The 15,790-nt window shown below is 41.7% G+C and overlaps 2 protein-coding genes across 7 annotated transcripts in view; one reads left to right on the top strand and one right to left on the bottom strand.

Annotated features, from left to right (window-relative positions):
* fli1 (Fli-1 proto-oncogene, ETS transcription factor) overlaps positions 1 to 951 on the bottom strand; it is a 30,309-nt gene extending 29,358 nt beyond the window's left edge. For 3 of the 5 annotated variants that reach the window (XM_067506999.1, XM_067507002.1, XM_067507003.1), the window contains exon 1: positions 791 to 950. The gene's annotated coding sequence lies outside the window, so the exon portion shown is untranslated. Of the gene's footprint in view, positions 1 to 790 lie in introns of all 5 variants that reach the window. The other 2 variants (XM_067507008.1, XM_067507001.1) reach the window with 1 other exon arrangement.
* An 11,287-nt stretch (positions 952 to 12,238) lies between these two features.
* ets1 (v-ets avian erythroblastosis virus E26 oncogene homolog 1) overlaps positions 12,239 to 15,790 on the top strand; it is a 38,291-nt gene continuing 34,739 nt past the window's right edge. The window contains exons 1-2 of one of the 2 annotated variants that reach the window (XM_067507239.1): positions 12,239 to 12,379; positions 13,797 to 13,870. In XM_067507239.1, the coding sequence (XP_067363340.1) occupies positions 13,805 to 13,870 (66 nt within the window). In that variant the 5' untranslated portion in view covers positions 12,239 to 12,379; positions 13,797 to 13,804. Of the gene's footprint in view, positions 12,380 to 13,603; positions 13,871 to 15,790 lie in introns of those variants that run through there. The other variant, XM_067507240.1, reaches the window with a different exon arrangement.

The following is a 15,790-nucleotide window of genomic DNA, read 5'->3' as shown; positions in this document are numbered from 1 at the left end:
CTCACGCACTCAGGAGTTTAATGGCACTATTCACAAATGCAATTTTTTTTAAAACTCAACTTCAAGTTTCTGCGGAAGTTCTTTTGTTTTGTTGGGCATTTATTCCAGCCCAGGAGAGGGGGCTTATGAATGTAGCATAGTTCAGATATTTGTACAGGACCTTTTTTTTTTGTCTTCTCGGCTCCTGCAGGCAAATGCAGGGCTCGCCTCATAAAGTTTCCCAAATGCATCCAATTTCTACGCGGTAAAAGGAACATAGGATACCGCATCTGCAGCCAATTAGACAGACGAGGACTGGTGAATAACGGCGTGAACCTTCCTCCGAGACAGCCCCGTGGGCCTGGACCCCTCTAGTGTTACATTTTAAGCATCTTACCTTGCTGTTATCCATCATAAACGAGAGCCAACAGATTCTCCACTATTACGACTTATTATTAGCATTTTACCTCTACTTTTCTAAAGTGAGACCGCGACGAGGCGAGCTGTCAAAAGATGAATATTTTCGATGGCAAAACTCAAATTTAAGTCAGCCCCCGTTTGCGGCACAACTTTAAATAACAAGTCCGATGCAACGAGACACGAGCATTGACAGACATAGGAGATGAAGGCTGCAGCTTCATTTCACTGTCATCCACAAACAACCTGCAGCTTTTAACAATGCGGCTGTGCTTCAAATATAGTAACAAAACTAGTGAAACTGATTTATTGTCGTCCTGCATGTACACCTACGCTGCAGAGTTTGCAGGATCTAAGCAAACGCGAAATCGTCTTTGGTATTTTACTTACTCACCTGTCGCGTTATTGTGCCGGTCGCTTGATCTTTTTTTTTTTTTTCGATTTAATCACTCCACCTCCAATTCTAAATAATTAGTCCAGGCCAGGCAGAGCCGTTTGCCAATGATGATGACAGTGAGTTATTTTGAAAGGGGCTGCAAAGGAGCGTCGGGTGTATGAATGGAAATGTTACTGAGATGGGGAAGCCGCGACCAATGAGCAGAGAGAGAAAACCTCCCCTTGCCTGCCGTGTGAGGCCACTGAACCATGAAATAAGGGAGAAGCAGGGAGAGAAACAGCGTCATAAATCTGCTTCGGAAAGTATTGTGGAGTAGAAAAGTGTCGATAAAATGTTTCTGGGCAGGTTTTTTTTTTTAGGAATTCACAACAGTGCAGTGCTGCGTGTGCGTAAATTGCCATAACAAACAGCCAGGCGACTGTAACATCACCACAAACAACAGGTTTCCCTCCAAGAAACTGTAAAGTATCTCACCTCTCAACGTTGCTTCTGCAAAGAATCATGTGATCTGACACAACTTGACAGACTAAACGTCATTTATAAAAACTAAACATGAGCGGGATTGTTTAGGGAAAAAAATACAAAAACACATTTATCCTACTCTGAAAAGTAAATCTTTATTCCCTTCACTTCGGCTAAGGATAAATAAAAGCTCGGTCATGGCTAAAGATGTGTGTATGTGTGTGCATTTAAATAATCAGTCACCAACAGCCTTTATTCAGGAGGTTCATTCATGTCCCTGTCTATCCTCGTGGTGACAGGTCCCGTAGGAGCAGAGCAGCAATGAGAGTTCCTCTGCAGCCCGTTTGTCTCTTCCTGCTCAGTTGACCCCACTCAGTTCACTAACTTCATTTCCTCCACATTGCTGCGTTCGTCTTCGACCAAGAGTCCCCCCAAGGATGTGGGGCAATTCACGGTGAGCAAAGTCGCCCAACCATAGCATTTTATAGCCTTGTCAGGGTCGCTATTTCACGCAGAGCAACCAAAGTGTAAGAGAGAAATCACCTGAAACTTTTTTTAATGCACAGTAGAGCCTATTCGACACGCGGTGCCAGGTGTGAACTTGTTGTGAGGTGTGGGACAATCATTGCAACAAGCATCTTTTTGGATAGTTATTATTACATCTTGGATATTTGGTTTCATGTTAAACGGGGTCGTTTATTTATTGTAGGAAGAAATTCAGTAATGACGCTCAATAATAAATAAAAATAGAAAAACCCTCCATCTATAAAAGACAAGTTTGATTGACTTCGCTGCGTTTTTTTTTCGCGGTCATCTGGTAAAAAGGTCGTCTTTCATCACCGCGGCTAGACCTTCTGTTTGTTGCACTGTTTCCTAATGCAATGATTAAGAAAAACAACATTGATAATAGTGTTCCCAGCACCAAACAATGGACGGAAACCCTAACATCCGTTTTACTGAAAAATGGCATTCATGTGCCTGCTGTGTTGCCTTCCTGAGGATACAGTAGAGTAAGTTTTCTAACACATTTGGACAGCAACTATTAAATTCTAAAAAAAAAAGAGAGAGAGAGAGAGAGACTTAAATGACACCCACTGTTCTATACCAATATATCTAAACATCAAGTTTAATATAGTTAATTCTAGCACTTGTTTTGCTGACAATCCAAAGCAGGTCGAAAACCTGCTGTTTGTCAGAATTTTCAGACGGTTTGTGTTTTTCAAGAGGCAGAAAAGCACAATGCATTTACAAATTCTTCAGGTCTGGTTGTTTCATCAAGGCTTGCATTATCCAAGACTTCTTGTTTTGTGCTTTTGTGGTTGTAATGACATAATGGACTGCATTCCTCTTGAGGAGGCTTCAGATACACAGAGTACACACACATAAACCATGTAGATAATGGATGAAGGTATCTTTGCAAAGACATAAACCCAATCTGCATAAAGGCCAAACAATCTGCTAGTTTTCCCTGTGCAGTTCACTGCCAGTCTTTCACTGTTAACATTTGAGAGCTCCTTCTCTTGGGATTTCACTAAAATACTTGTAGTGAGAAGTTGTGCGCAACCTTCAGACATCTGCGATTGCATCGCCTGGAGTAAATGAAGCTCCTTACTCTGAACTGTAATGAGTTATTTATTTATTTGAAGGATCTACCAAGACACAATCTGGAGATGGAGATTGGTTCTATTCAAGCTCTTTTTCTTTTTCTGTTTTTCTCCATGGGGAGAGAGAAAATGGCAGTGTGGCACCAGGGGAAGGCAGGGCAGAATGTGCAATCTTTTCACTCAAGCTCCCCGACAAGTCATGTGCCCAACATGAAACAGCATGCAAGCAGAGGCCTTATGTTCAAGAATCAAAGGCCCTTCAAACTGGATATTTATGTAATTTTTATGTTTTTAATCACAAACAAGACTTATAGGAGAAATTGGGGCCGTGTTTAAAAATAATCACTGTAATATCTTAATATATTGTCTCTTTATAACCTATCCTGACCTTTGTCCCCTCTCCGGACAATTACATGCAAGACACTGACTGAATAAAGCCCTGACTGTACCAGGAGACTGTACTAAAACAGCAGTGGACGCCAGATCATTACAAATTGCTCACAAAATGCAGTATGCAGACAATAACCCAGTTGTGTGAAGTGATAATTAGCAAGGGGAAGTGTTAAATTAAAGCAAAGTAGTCTTTTTATGAGACAGGCTTTTATGAAGGTTAAAGCATCCCCATAAATTAACGACCTCCCAATGTCTCCCACTGTGTTGCCACTCATCACATCCAGAGCAAACCGCTGATACATCCATTAAATGACCTAATCCCTTCAGTCTTGGTATTCCTGCCCCTAGGGGTTGCCCTGAAATTAATGCTTGGGATATTGGATGTTGGGAGAGTGATAGGTGGTGTCCAGACAAAATGCTGTCATTACAATGTGTTCTTGTGTGCACGTAATCAAAAGAAAAGTGAATGTGTTTGGGTCAGTGCCTGTTGAAGCTTTTTGTCAGCAGTGTGTGTCCATATAATTACTTTTCACAACACCGCAAAATACTGTGAATTCCTCTGCTCTGAGAGTATGTATGAGGATTTCCCAGACCACTTATCTTAAGGCAATTCAGCTGTAATTGTGGACACACCCTGCTTCTAGTTCAGACTGGGCATTGGGAACAAGGTGCTCACTTTACATTTCGAATCAAGGCTGGTTGCCAAGGGAGAGTCATCTCTACATGAACAACATGAGGCTGAAATAAAGCCCCTGAAAATGACTGCTCCTGTGGAAAAAAAAGCCAGCTGAGCTGGAGTAGGAGGAAAGCAGTGCCATTTAGAAACCTAAATCATCCCCTTAACTATAAATCTACTGACCGCTCATCATTCAGCAGCATTTTAAAAAGCCCTTAAAGAAAAACACTGAGTGAAATGAATATGCTGTCACCTCTCATTTGGGTCTGGCCCTCTGGCTCAATAAGAAAAGTGTTGTTCCCTGGAAGGCTCCTAGCCCAGGCTGAGCTCTCAGGTTTAGGATTTACCCCTCTCCCGCATTCTCAAGGCTTTTACTTTGAGGCCCGTGTCTCTCTTTCCTCCCCCATGTCCCCCCAGACATGTCTGACAGGCTGAACTCGATGTGGGCTGCTCACCAGACTACAAAAATCATTCATCTGTGCCTTCAGACGGTCAAATCTGGATCTAATAAAGGGAGCTTGCCTATTGATCCTATTCATAGGGAGAGGTGGTGCCAACTGTCACCACTGGAGGGCTCTCTGGCCCAAGCTAGAAGTGACTCACTGTGATGCCCTTTTTCTCAGAGTCACTATGAACAAGCAGTGGTGACATTTTTAGGTACTGTAAGTTAGCTCAGCTGATTTATGTTAAATTTATAAAGCCTTTATTTGCCAAGACTTTTTTACGTTTACATCTGTGTGAAACATTAACTTTGACACGTGTGTGACTTTTCTAAAGGCAAAACAATGCTTTCCTTCGAGCTTCACATCTGCATATAACGTGTTTGTTTGCTATTCTGAGCTGTTTTGGGGCTTTACTAAAAGGCCTGTAGGGTTACTGAGGTCAGCGACAACAGTGGCACCCTCCCAGTTCACCTGTGGCATAAACAAACATGTGAAACAGGAAACACGAGCTGCTGTGCACTGACAAAGTGCCAACCAGATGAGGGAAAGGCATTGTTTTCTTCTAAGCACCCAAATGAAGTAAAGAATGCGAGTACAGCCCGCAAACCAGCACAAGAAACCTCCTTACACAAGTCGACATGGATACAACTGCCCCTGAGAATGAAAGAGGAGAGAGGCAGCAAGATGGGGATGGAGTCTCAACAGTAGATTTTTGGGTTGTGTTTATGTGTGGGTGAGGGCACTACCCAAAACCCTTAGGTAAACCACAGCATTCCACTCCCGGTCTTGAAGAGACAGAGTGATGCTGTCATCACGGGTATTTGGGGAACAAAGTGTTAGCACATGGTGAGGGCTATTTGAGAGGGCTGGTGAGATGCACAGAAGCCAGTAGGTGGCCGTGCCAGCCTTCTAATTGGATTCTGACAGGGCATGTCAAGTAGTGTTTTAGGGAAAGTTGATTCAGAAATGCTCCAGCTTTATTTTCAGATAAGTTTACAAAGTGTCCAAAAATATCAAAATGTCATATTGGGATTTTTTTTATTCAAAACCAAGCAGATAGAAGTTTTTCTAATGTCATGCTACTGGTAAAAGTGTTTAAGAACTCTGGTGTCTGTATTTCAGAGATCAAATGATAGAGGGCAGAGTTGAGCTTTGAATTTTGTGGTAGCTTCAGAGTGTCATGTCAAGCTTCAGATTTAAACTTTTTCTCAATATTTAAACCTCATATACCAGTTGCAGGATAAATGTATACATTTTCAAATATCAGCATGCTAATGCAAACCTTCAGAGTTGCAGATTTCCTCAGAAAAAAACCTGTGAACCTGTGATCTCCAGCATACCTCTGTTAAGCCTATAATATTTTTAATTTAAACTCTAGTTAACTTTGTAAAAAAAACAGTACATACTAGTGAACCTTCCTGATTTAGAAGTCAAATGAAAACTTGAGGTTTTTGATATTGTGTGTACACGTTTTTTTTTGCATTTTTATGTTTGGCTTTGGTCTGTAATTCACAGACCTAAAGTGACAAAATGCAGGGCTTGGTAAAATGGTAAGGTGCCATACTGAAAGCATCTTCCATCCATAGACAGACAGCAGAGAGGGTCAGCAGTCTGAATGACGACAGGCCCAGATTGCATGTAGAAAAAGAAAAAAAAAGCTGAGTGCTAGGAAAAGAGAGAACGAAGACGAGAAAGAGAATCGTGTGGGTGTGAGGAAGGGGGTGAGAGCATGGCAAGTAGTGTAGTGTGTTGACAAAGGGTGGTTAGATAGGGCGTGAGGCTATGGGAGAAAGAGAAAGTGTTTTGCTGAGGGGGTGTTATGGAGAAAGGGATTCTGAAAAGGAAAGAGAAGGCTGAAGAGAAGGAAATGAAATGGAAGTGAGGCGTCAAAAAGAGAAACAGCTTGTTTCCGTGCTGAAAATCCATGGCGCAATGTGGACTTAATATCCTTAAACTATCAACTGAGCTCTAAAAATAGCCCCATTTCTGCACAGTAAGAGGTGGGAGTGGGAGTGGGAGTAGGGGTGAGTGAGGTGTAGGTGAATAGGACCGGCTGGCGGTTGTAAATGGGACTCTGGGAGTGAAAAGTTGGAGACAAAGAAACACCATCCTGACAGACAGCAGTGATGAGAGATTTCATGGCTGTGCCCACATGTGTATGTAAAAGAGATAGACAGAAAGGAGAGTGATAATGTGGGAGTACGAGTGTGAATGTAGAAAGAGAGAACCCCAATCAAGCTCACTTACTGCACTACTTTCCCTTGGTAAACACTCTTAGAGAAACACTCTTTCTGTGATCATTGTAGTGCTTTTGAATAGTTGAATGGCTGAATTACAACAAATTGGCTGCAGTGAGAAATACATTCAGGGCGTTTTCTGGCACCTGGTATCTAGTTACAATGTGGTGTCAGATTTCTCATAAAAGTATGAGCTCAGAAAACATATGGCACTATTACTGATTCAAGTAACCTTCAGTGCATGAAGTTGTTAAAACTGGCTGTGATGCATCAGTAGTTGCATGTATGAGAATTTGCTTTTTGAAACAACTGAGCTCCATTTTAATTCTTACACGTATTGTAAGAAACACACTGAACCCAAGTGGAACAACACAGTATGGTTTTATATAAATAATGATCTTTCAATATATATATATATATATATATATATATATATATATATATATATATAATAAGTAGAGCTGTTTTCAACACCCAACCCTTCAGCACACACACGCGCACACAAAACACACACACCTGCATTTTTATTTTCATTTTGAGCTGAGTCTGATGAGTTGTTGCAAAATAAAACATGAATCTAGACTCTGGACGTGAGACAGACTCCAGACAGAAACCCAGCTACTGACAAGCAGCTCCTTCTTCCCTCTCATCACCCTGATAAGCCTTCCCCTGCAGCCTGGGCTGAATGAGTTGAATCGAGCCGACAGGTCTACTAGTGGCACTGATGTTGTTATCGGTGTGAACACAAGAGGGACAAAGTAGACCTAATGATGCCTTTTTCTCACAATACATGACGAGGGAATACCCAAGCTGATTTACAGGCTCACATAAGGTCCTTAAACACCCCCAATAAAAATGCAGCCAGATCTTTAAGATGGAATGCTCCCTGGTGTTGTACGTTGAAGATGAACTGGTGGGTTAACCCCGTGAAGAGAGATAATAAACAGGGAGACTGTCCAGTTGACAAGCAGAAAAAACTGCATTCTGATTGTTTAGACTGTAATCTGTGATTCTTTGAGCGAACGTGACTTACTGATCATCACCTTTAAATCTAATCACTCCAGTAGAAAGCTTGAGAAAGATCGGCTTAAATGAATATTAACAAGAATCCGAGCTGATTGAGCTAAGTTTGTCCATACCACGTGTTTGTTGAGTTGTTACTCATGTCCCTAAATAGGGCATTCAATAAGAAATGTCTCCCCTCCTCAAACAAGTTTCTCTTTTTCTTGTTGTTCTCAACACTTTTCTAAGGACATGATCTGTCTGTTCTTTGTTCTGTTTGTCTCCCCATCTGTCTCACTGATTACCCTCTATCTACAGTCCATGCCTCCCTGGCCTGCCTCTCCACCTCTCCTCTCTTGCTCCAGCCTTCTCTCACTTTTCTAATGAGAGTGTGTGTTACACAGGCATTTAGAAAACCTCCTCTGCTAATTACATGACAACCATCTCGTTCTGGGACACTAATGAAGAGGAATAGTGAGCTCGAGACGCCACTGGAGTGGTGGTGTGTGTGCATGTGTGTGTGTGTCTATGTGTGCTTGAGAGAGTGTGGGGTCAAACCAGCCACTGGGTGGGGTGTTTGTATGTGTGTGTGTGTGTGTGTGTGTGTGTGTGTGTGTGTGTGTGTGTGTGTGTGTGTGTGTGTATGAAAGTGTGCATTGGGGGGAGTATTCTGGCGCCAGGCCAGCAGTTTATCAACCAGGGCATGTTGGTCTCAGCATCTAATTTTCTCCCTCCCTCCTCAGTTCCTTTTTTTCTTTCATCTAACTACACTCTGAACAAAATATCAGTATAAGGATGTTATTAGGAACTAAAGACACATAATATTAATATGAGTAACTCAAACTTTACACTTAGTAATGACAATGAGCGTTTTGAAAGAGGCATTTTTCTTCCAGAGGCTTTGAATTCAAATAAATGCTAAAACTTCTCATCGTCCTGTGTGCAGCATAACACTAAACAAGTGTTAGTTTGAATTGTGGGCTGAGTTGGAAATGGGCATATCAGTAATTATACAAAAGAAACGAGACAGAAAAACCCGATACAGTACATACTCACTAATAGAGGCTGCAGATAAACCTACACGCAGAGGAGACAGAACACATAAAGGGAGAGAGAGCGACCTAGGCAGAAGTCCAGCAACTCAGCATGTGATTTGGAGGAACTCTTTCTGTCAAGAGGCACACTCGAACAGAAGATCGCTGTCCCGTTCGATCCCCTCGTGAAACGCTTGGGAAACACAAACCATCTGGAGGCTACAGTGCACACTCTCAACCCATCAAATATTGAGGATGTTTGTCTGATTTACAGAGCCTATTTAGGACTGTTTGGACAACTTGGCTGAGGGATTGGTGCTTTAATTAAAGATAATATCAAAAACTAATATTGCCCCCAAAACCCTTGCCTCACAGTCAACAGTGCAACAAAGTCACATCTCTGTGGGTGAGGGTGAGAGTCTTAACCACAAAACACATCTAAATGAATCTAGTCAAGCCTGATAAAAAGGCCTCTCCATGTTGCATTGAGGTTACTACCCCAACGTCCCCCACTTTCTCTCTGCTTTTGCCAATAGCAGCGCAGACTCTTCCAGACCCAAGCCCCACCGCAGTGATGGCATATTGATACTGTCATAAAATATCACATCCTCACTTTATTCATTAGAACTGGGCTTTAATCTAAAAATATCATGGGCAGGGAATAAAACAGAGTTTTCAGCAGCTGAAAGATTAGGCCTCTACTTCTTTCACTGAGCACCACAGCTCGGAAACACTGGGGCCCAAAATAGATGTTCTTGTCATAAAGGGCTCCTTCTTTGTAGTCAGCATACAGCAACAACATCTGCAGGGCAGTTTCTATGGGGGGAGCAGATTCGGGCAGGCTATCAAAGAGAGAGGCGATCTCCTGTGAGAAGTGGTGGGTGGAGGATTCCATATTCTCTCTCTCTTCTTTTTTTTCCCATCTCACTCGTCTTTTTCTCTATTTCTTGCTTCCAAAAATCTGTAGCAATCAGGACGATGCTAATAAAAGACCATTAATATCACCTGTCAGCGCTATCTTTGGAAGATCCAAAAGTAGAAAATTAGACCAAAGGATTCACAGTCTGGAGCTGCTCACCAAGACACAGGACACCAAGTGGAGGACAGACAACAGTATGGTTTGGTTTACTGGTTTAAATTAAGCCTTATGATGACAGAAATCCATCGATGTCCCACTATAACGACAACAAAAGGACTGTAGTGGAGTCCTTCTTTAAATCAAAAATATTTAATTTGGTATTCCTGTCTGAAACATGAGGTTTTTAAAATGTACGTGTCAAATCATGGCTTGTCCAATTTTGTTTTGCACTTAAACCAAAGTTTCAACTCAAATTGCTCTTTTTTTGTGTGTTTTCTTAAAGGCTAATCAGTAAATGTTTCTAAATTGGCCTAAACTGAGCAGCAATACTTGGGATTATTACTTCTCCAAAGATGGTGAGGATAAGAACATGACCCATACATGACTCCTGGTATTCTTTAAAGGTCATGAAAACTTTAATATTAAAGTTTAAGTTATCTTGTTGATTGGTTTAGGTGAGGAGTGAGGCACTGAAGAAAAAGTACAGTATGTTAAGCATTTCACAAATTCTTGAACAAATGGTCCAAAATCCAGTTTAATTCAGAGCCAATGTAGATGCAAGAGCCCTGTACGGCTTTACTGAGAGGGTCATAGTAAAGGTTAAAAACCCTTGCAGGTTATTTGACTGATGGATTTTACAGGGAGTGATGGCAAGGTGTTCACTATCTGTTTAATGTTAAACATGAGCATGGCCAGCACATCCACAGAGGCTCTGAACGGAAAAAGGTGGCACCATAATGGGGAGGTGAAAGGCAAAGGAGCAGCGTGATGATAGTAGCTTCATGCGGAGCAGAAGTGTATCGAAGGCCTTTCCTTTGAACTCGTGAGCCAGCTAATTGAAACAGTATTGCTGGGGCATCAGCTGAAGATCTGGGTTGCATTCATCCCTGCTTTTATTCAATTTGGTTTCATCGCCGAGCCGCGTCCCATGCTTTTCGCTCCACATGGCAATAAGTCATAGCCTCACCTTTTACCCTCGACATGTTGCCCATCTGTGTCCCCTGGGGGCCTGGGATTCTGAGGCCCACAGAACGCAAAGAGATTCAGACGAGGTCTTGAGAAAATGCAGGCCGCCTGCCACTGAGCCCCTTATGGTACATCTTCACGCCTCTCACCTTGGACTTGACCCCCTCCCCCCCCCCCCCCCCCCCCCCAGCTCCTGACTCTCATACACACACAGACACACACCTCCTTACCCTGAGACTTTTTTCAAGATTTACTGTTAAGAGCAGTGGCTGTCAGGAGGTTTGAACCGTGCACTTTCTAATTTAAACAAATGGTGCACTGGGGTCACGGAATTATCATGGACCCACAAGGTGTTTCAGATGACTCGCAAGTGTTGAGTGTTAAGCTTATAGAGAAAGAGGGTGAGAGAGGCAGACTTAAGAGAGAGTAAGAGTCAGTGCTCTGTGTCGTTAGGTAGCAATTCAGTGGAAAGGTTTTGAGCGTGCAGTGTGGAAATAAAGTGAGAAATAAGCAAATAGATAAACCCTCACACTCATTCCTAGTTATCATCCTGCGTGGTACTGGGGGGGTGGGGAGGGCTTCTAATTTTGCAGAAGAGTGGTCAGTGCATTTGGCATTGCTTTAATCAGTGTCCCCCACACACTGGCTTTTAGTTCAAGTTACAAGGTAGAGAATGATATGATAGTCAGTGATGTACAGTAAATAAAAATTCTTGATGCAGATGCTTCCAAGGTGTATTTTCGCAACTACTGAAACAAACTGATATGACAGCTGCAGCTCCACCAATAGTTCAATTTGATGTCAGACTAGGCTAGACCAACCATGCAGGACAATGGTAGTCTTAGCAGATATTTACCAGCAAATATAGAATATCAATGTTTGATAAAAATTAAAATAAAAGAAAACAGTTCAGACGTGGCTTATTGGTGCTTTAAATAAACATCTGCCCAGACAGATAAACACATACACACAGATGTTATTTTTCAGATGACAACATCACAGGAAGATCAGTCATTGTCATTGTCATCACGCCTGTCTCTGTGCGAGGTTTTCCTGCCACTTTCCTGCTATTTTTCCCAGTGACTATGTGCAAGAGAAAAAAACAAACTAACAAATAAACGGGATTCAAATTTAGCTTAAAACAAGCTCTTTCTATTGAAACGCCATAGAAAGGAGAGAACGTGTATGTAGGAGAGAACGAGTGTATAAAAATGATGAGTCTGAAATGACAAATCAGTTGTTTCTTTTTTTAAATTCATGGTTTCTTTAAAGTGTCAAGTACTGAATAAAGTGCTCGTTGGCTTCTTAATGGAAACATATATTCTACTTCACCCATGAGTATGAGATGTTAAAGTAAAGTGCACAGCTGGAAATATTCTAAGAAAAGTTAGCTCACACTGAAGCCATTACTGAACACGCCAGACTCTGCACAAGTGTGCACCTGTGCTGTGCCTGTCTGTGAACCGCGACTGCAACTGCATGTGAAGTCCAAAGATTACATGCAGGGGAAAAATGGGATTTGGAGAGAATCAGTGTACGACTGAGGGAGGGACTAGGAGAGTGCATAATATTTCTTCCTCTGTGGGACTCGCTGCGAGCAGGTACAGCATCTCTGTGCAGTCCACCGCTCAGCTGGTACGTTCAGCTGCCCAGCCTTAACACTTAACAGGAAACTTCTCACACCGCAGTCGGTAAGTCCAAACTTTTATCGCACTAGACCAACACAAGTGAGACTGTGTGTTGAATTATCGGTGCTTGGAGTTTGATGGGCAAAGGTGAAAGTGTTGGCTCTAAAGTTTCTGTTTTTGTTCCCGTCAGGAATTCTCATCAGGCGTGCAGCGCCCCTTTTTAATTGAGTCGCGCTGCTTTTAATCTGTTTCAGTTCTGCTTTTTCTTCCGACCGCACACCAACGTTTAAGCAAGAAAGAAAGTTGCATGTCCTGCCCGTTTTTATCTTTTTGTGTTAATGAACTTCTATTTCCTTTACTTTGTGAGCTTGTAACTGCCTCAAAATAGAGCACATGAATTATAAAATGCGTAAATAGTAGCTATTTATACCACGTGATGCATAATTAGGGCTATATGAATGCTTTATTTTTTCATGTATTTATTTGGTATTTTTTGTTTTTTAATCCAGCAAATCAATCAGATTTAAGTAAATGCCTAAAGGTAGTGCATGAATTTGAATGCCATAAGTGATTTGCACATTGTTCACTTTGTGTATGGGTACTTTCTTGTGAAACAAGAGCATCTGAATCTTTTTGAGCTGGTGAACATCTGCAAGCATTGAGCACTGGCGCATCTTTCCTCACTTTGTCAGCAGCTGCCATAAACTAGATATGCTGAATTGCTTAACATATGAATATGAGGAAGATGGGACCTGCCACTGCCCATATACACCATTCCTCCTCTGATGTAATACTTCAGCTCACTTTTACAGCTTCTTTTGTTGATGCTGCTTCAAGCAAACAATGTTAAGTGATAAGCAAAATGTGTAGGAGGGGAGGAAGGAGAGGAAGAGGAAGGAAAAGAGAAGGATTAGGACGAGAGTTTGAGGCAGATGAGAGGAGGAGACAGTTTTGCAAAAGGAGGGAGTTGGTGAGGGAGAAGTGATGGAAATGTTCTTTGGCTGACAAGCCTTTAAATAAATGGATTTAGTGAAAGTCATTTTTATTCTCAAACAATTACGCAGTGTTTGCTTTAAACATATTACATCTGTAAGCCCTAAAACTTAGTTCAAGCAAAGTTTGGAGGTGACCACATGATAATGTGTTTTCAATAAGCTCCAAACACTAGTTCGGATGCTGCAGGTTATTGTAACTCAGCTCAAAATGTTCTTACTGCCTCTCTTTCACCTCCCTTTCTTTCTCTTTCTCTCTCTCTTTTTCTCTCTTACACATCTACATTTACAAAGAGAAACACACGTGCCCATACACACACACACACAAACACACACACACACACACACACAGGCACACACACACACATAGCATATACCACACACTTGCTCATAAAGTGTAAACAGTGGCTGATAGATAGGTCACTCCATCCCAGCTCGTCTGTTTGCGCGTTGATCTTTTCAGCAGGCCCTGCTTCTCCTGTCCACAGTGTCCGTGATGAGTTACTACATGGATCCAGTTTCCTACACAGCCCTTCACCCCTGTGACCGCATGGGTGCAATGGTAAGACCTCCCTCGTAAATTACCTTTGTGTTCAGACAGCCTCGGCAACCCACCACGCGGCCGGTCAGGACTGTAAAGGGAATGATCCTCTGTGTGTGTGTATATGTTTGTTAGCAGCTCAGTGACAGCACAGGAGTGTGAGCAGGAGCATCACCTCACAGGAACACTCTCTCTGAATATTTTTCCCTGCTGGGTTTGGTCCACTAGTGTTGCGCTATTAGTGTCTCTTTCTGTACATGCTGTTCCTCACGATTTCATCAAAAGTTAGCAAACAGAGCGGTTGAACAAGGCGACTTTCTACAGGGATGTGAACTCTACTGCATTGCATAACCAACCTACACCAAGATGCACTTCTCTTTAGCAACTAATATTGTAAATACTGAGACCTGTCGGGCTCCAATATCTTTACTAAGCAATCAAATTGAAGTCAGCCCATTCCTTCTGAATAACACTTTTCTCAGCTAAGCCACCCGCACAGTGCTCGCAGCAGTCTGTTTGCAAGAACACCAAGACTCTTAACGCTTTCCAAATGAGAGAGCTGAATACGGAGTCAGAGACAGTGCTTGCTGGGAACATTGGGATTCCTGTCAGGTGAGCATTTGAAGGGTGGAGGCCAAGGAGCGGCAAAATAAATGCCTCCATTTGTATGCAGAGCATTGGCACATTAGGATAAGAGACTGAGGTTATATGCAAATGGCAACCCTACTCTGGCCTGATAGAAGTTCCCTGGGTCCTAATTGGCTCAGGTGGTGGGGCTTGCCTTTGAAATTGAGACTACTGTATACCAAGGCAGACCTGGTCAATAGGTGAACCTAGGTCACCCGGTAGCTCTATTCTCTTGAATTTACATGAATTATCAGCAAAAAGCAGAGGGCCCGATTTGTTGTTTCTTTTTTGTTTTTTGCTTTTTTTTTGTTTTTTTCATTTTTATGTTTCCACTTTAGTGATTGTCAGCATCTCACATGCATCATTAAAACTGTGTGCAGATTGCAGTGGAGAAGGATACGGGCTCCAGCAATAAAGAAAGAGATATCTGAAGCCACCTCACTACAAAGGATTCTAAAAAACATACAGAGATATTATGTATATGTATGTGTGTGTGTGTGTATATATATATATATATATATATATATATATATATATATATATATATATATATATATATATATATATATATATATATATATATATTACAATGTAAAGCTTCTCTACTGTAGTACATGTACATAAGCAACAGAAGAGCCCTTTTTCTTATCCAGTTTTTTGTTGAACTGACATGCAGTTAACCTCATTTTGTCGTTTTCACACAGATTTCTTTTATTATTAAACACAAACACCTTTATACTGTAGCACTTTGCTTGGTTAAACAGAACTGCAGAGAGAGACACCAAGTAGTTCAGATAAGACTGTTCATTGCCCTCAGTGTGTTTGCATATAATAGTTTGTTTGTATATAATAGAAACATTACATTTATATATACATGTGTGTGTGTGTGTGTTTGTGTGTGTGTGTGTGTGTGTCCCTTAACTTTTCTTAATGAAGTGGTGCTTTCACAGCATTCTGTGAGCCACATTTATTGAACAGCATTGGCTGCCTCTTTTCAAGACAGCCTCACCTTTCAAACACTACCTGAAGCACTGGGTGGAGCATGTGTTAGCGAAGCAGAATGGGGAGGAGGGCCGAGCAGGGGGGATTGAATTAGAGCCTATAATGTCATTCTGTATTAAATAGAGATTTCAGACAAAATACTTGCTATTTTGTCTCATCAGGTGTGGCGGTTAGCTGATGTGTTATAGTACAGAGAACATTGGGTAGTTTCAAAATTGTGCACCCAATGTTATGATAGACTAAAAGTTTTGGACAGGAAAAACAACATCAAATACACATATATAGCATTTACTGCACTCAAACGCAATAGTG

The sequence above is a fragment of the Channa argus genome, chromosome 6 (genome assembly GCF_033026475.1).
Source record: "Channa argus isolate prfri chromosome 6, Channa argus male v1.0, whole genome shotgun sequence".
Classification (NCBI taxonomy): domain Eukaryota; kingdom Metazoa; phylum Chordata; class Actinopteri; order Anabantiformes; family Channidae; genus Channa; species Channa argus.
Note: the sequence above shows the minus strand (reverse complement) of the source record. Positions and strands in the feature narration are given on the sequence as shown.